General features: G+C 45.9%; 1 protein-coding gene across 1 annotated transcript; it reads right to left on the bottom strand.

Moving 5' to 3' along the window:
- Window positions 1-405: 405 nt before the first annotated feature.
- LOC116638020 (olfactory receptor 11A1) lies at window positions 406-1812 on the bottom strand. Its single transcript, XM_032413779.1, has one exon. It carries the CDS (start codon window positions 1591-1593, stop codon window positions 406-408), a length of 1188 nt encoding a protein of 395 aa, XP_032269670.1. The 5' UTR covers window positions 1594-1812.
- Between the last annotated feature and the right edge of the window lie 480 nt (window positions 1813-2292).

The following is a 2292-nucleotide window of genomic DNA, read 5'->3' as shown; positions in this document are numbered from 1 at the left end:
AATCATGTTTAGCCATTCTAAAAAACCCAAAAGAGTATATAAGTACATACTTATTGAAATAGAATAATGTTTAAGACACAGTGTCCAGTGGAAAACCAGATTACAAAGTTTCACAATCCACACACAATACTAGTAGCCAATATTTCCAGGTCAGCTTTCTGTTGCTACTTTTGTGTATCTATTTTTTCTATTAAATATACATAGACTATTTTAAAAAGAATAATAAAAGATAAAAGTAAATTTTAAGTTAGCTTGAAAATTGTTGATCCTTTTTTGAGTAACTATAGAATGTTTTACAAAGGGAAAAGTCAAAATAGAACAAAGTTCTTCCTCCCCAACAAGTCCTGAAAGACACCCCAATGGAGACATCCAAAGTCCAAATAAAATATTCACCACCATTCTCCTTCAATCAGGTGTTTTGGTGTGCTTAATATACAGAAGCCTTTGCAATGCATGATGAATCTCCTTATTCCTCAGGGTGTAGATCACAGGATTGAGAAGAGGGGTGACCACAGTGTAGAGCAGGGCAAAGACCTTGGAGAGGAGCTGGGAGTGGATGGCAGAGGGTGCAATGTACAAAACCATGAGAGTTCCATAGAAGGTGGACACAACTGCCAGGTGGGAGGAGCAGGTGGAGAAAGCCTTTCGCCTCTGGTTCCCCACAGGGACCCTTAGCACAACTACCATGATCCGGGCATAGGATGTCAGAATCAGTCCAAAGGGGGCAGTGAGGCAGACCACAGAAAGAATGAATATTGTCATCTGGGTGATGCTGGGATCCGAGCAGGCCAGGCCCATCAAAGGCATGAAGTCACAGTAAAAGTGGTCAATGTGGCTGGGGCCACAGAACCTCAGTTGGCCCATTAGGGCCACAACCAGTCCATCTACCATAAAGCCAGAAAGCCAAGCAATGAGCACCAGCCCCAAACACCCTCTGGGCCCCATCAGGATGGGGTAGCGGAGTGGATAACAGATCGCCAGGTAGCGATCATAGGCCATGATGGCCAGCATGAAGCATTCAGCCGTGGCTAGAGAGCCGAAGATAAAGAACTGGAGCAGACATCCGGCCACAGAGATGGCTGCCTCCTGCAAGAAGCCCTGCAGCATTTTTGGCACCACCGTGGAGGTGTAGAGGATCTCCAGGAAAGACAGGTTAGCCAGGAAGAAATACATGGGTGTGTGGAGACTCTGTGAGCTAACCACCACCACAATGATTAGCATATTCCCCACAACAGTGGAGACGTAGATGACAGTGAACACAATAAAGAAAAGGAGATGCAGCTCAGCTATGTCATGGAAACCAAGGAGGACAAATTCTGTGATATTTTGGTTTTCTAGAGCGACCATTTCCATGGGGATCATCCAAGCTGCTCTCTGGCAGAGATTAAGGGAGATATTCTGGTGCATCTCTTCTCCTACACCAACTCCAAGAAAACTAGGGCTAAAATGAAAATGATGAGAGTGAGTCTCCAGAACAAAAGTCCCTTGCACGTCCTCACCTCTCCCTCTTTGTAGTGGCTTACTCCTTGTCCAACTCCTGTTCCTGGAGCTGTCCTTAATTGTGCATGTTCTCCATGGCTCCAGAGAGTTCATCCAAACACCAGTGCAGTCTTCAGAGCCCTCCACCCTATTAATTCAACCCAGTGTTTCTGTGACACAGTGAATCCACCATCCTAATCTGTAGAACCACCCACACAGCCTTCCTCCTGAACAACACCCTCCAAATGCCTGCTAGACACACCCTACTCTCAGCTCAAAATCAGCATGATCAAACACAAATTCCTCTATCCTTCCCAACCACAACCAAACAAGTGAGTGGTACAAAATTCTGCTTTGATACTGAGCTTACCATATCATAGTCATTTTCATCTGAATTTCCTCTCCTGTTCCCCACCCCCAGTCAGTGATGTCCCTCACACGTTCCCTCCTCCTTACACACCACTCACTTCAAAGCCCCTTCATGACCATCTCAGCACAGTTACCTCTGTGTGGCCTGCTAGTCCCCAATTTTCCCTCTCCCTTAGCAAGACAATCTTCTTTAAATGCTTGTTTCATCAAGTCATTCAAGATTTTATAGTGGAAATGTGATCAATGATAGTGCCGGGAAGTATAGGTACTGTGGGAACAGAGACCAAATGCAGAGGAGTAGAGGAGGTGTGAGAATCTGGTCAGGGAAGATAGTTTGTAGGCTCAGTTTTGCAGGACAGGGAAGAGCTGGCCAGGCAACAGGCAGGAGAGTGGGCAGGGCGTTCCAAGCAGGGGAGGCATCCATGAAAGCAAAGACATGTCATT

Source organism: Phoca vitulina, unplaced genomic scaffold (genome assembly GCF_004348235.1).
Source record: "Phoca vitulina isolate PV1807 unplaced genomic scaffold, GSC_HSeal_1.0 scaffold15, whole genome shotgun sequence".
In the NCBI taxonomy this organism is placed as follows: Eukaryota; Metazoa; Chordata; class Mammalia; order Carnivora; family Phocidae; genus Phoca; species Phoca vitulina.
The sequence above is the reverse complement of the archived record's forward strand: the minus strand, read 5'-3'. Positions and strand labels throughout refer to the sequence as shown.

What these genes read in the sequence shown, in the direction of transcription:
- LOC116638020 (XM_032413779.1), bottom strand. Translation starts at nt 1,593, where the DNA reads ATGAACTCTCTGGAGCCATGGAGAACATGCACAATTAAGGACAGCTCC.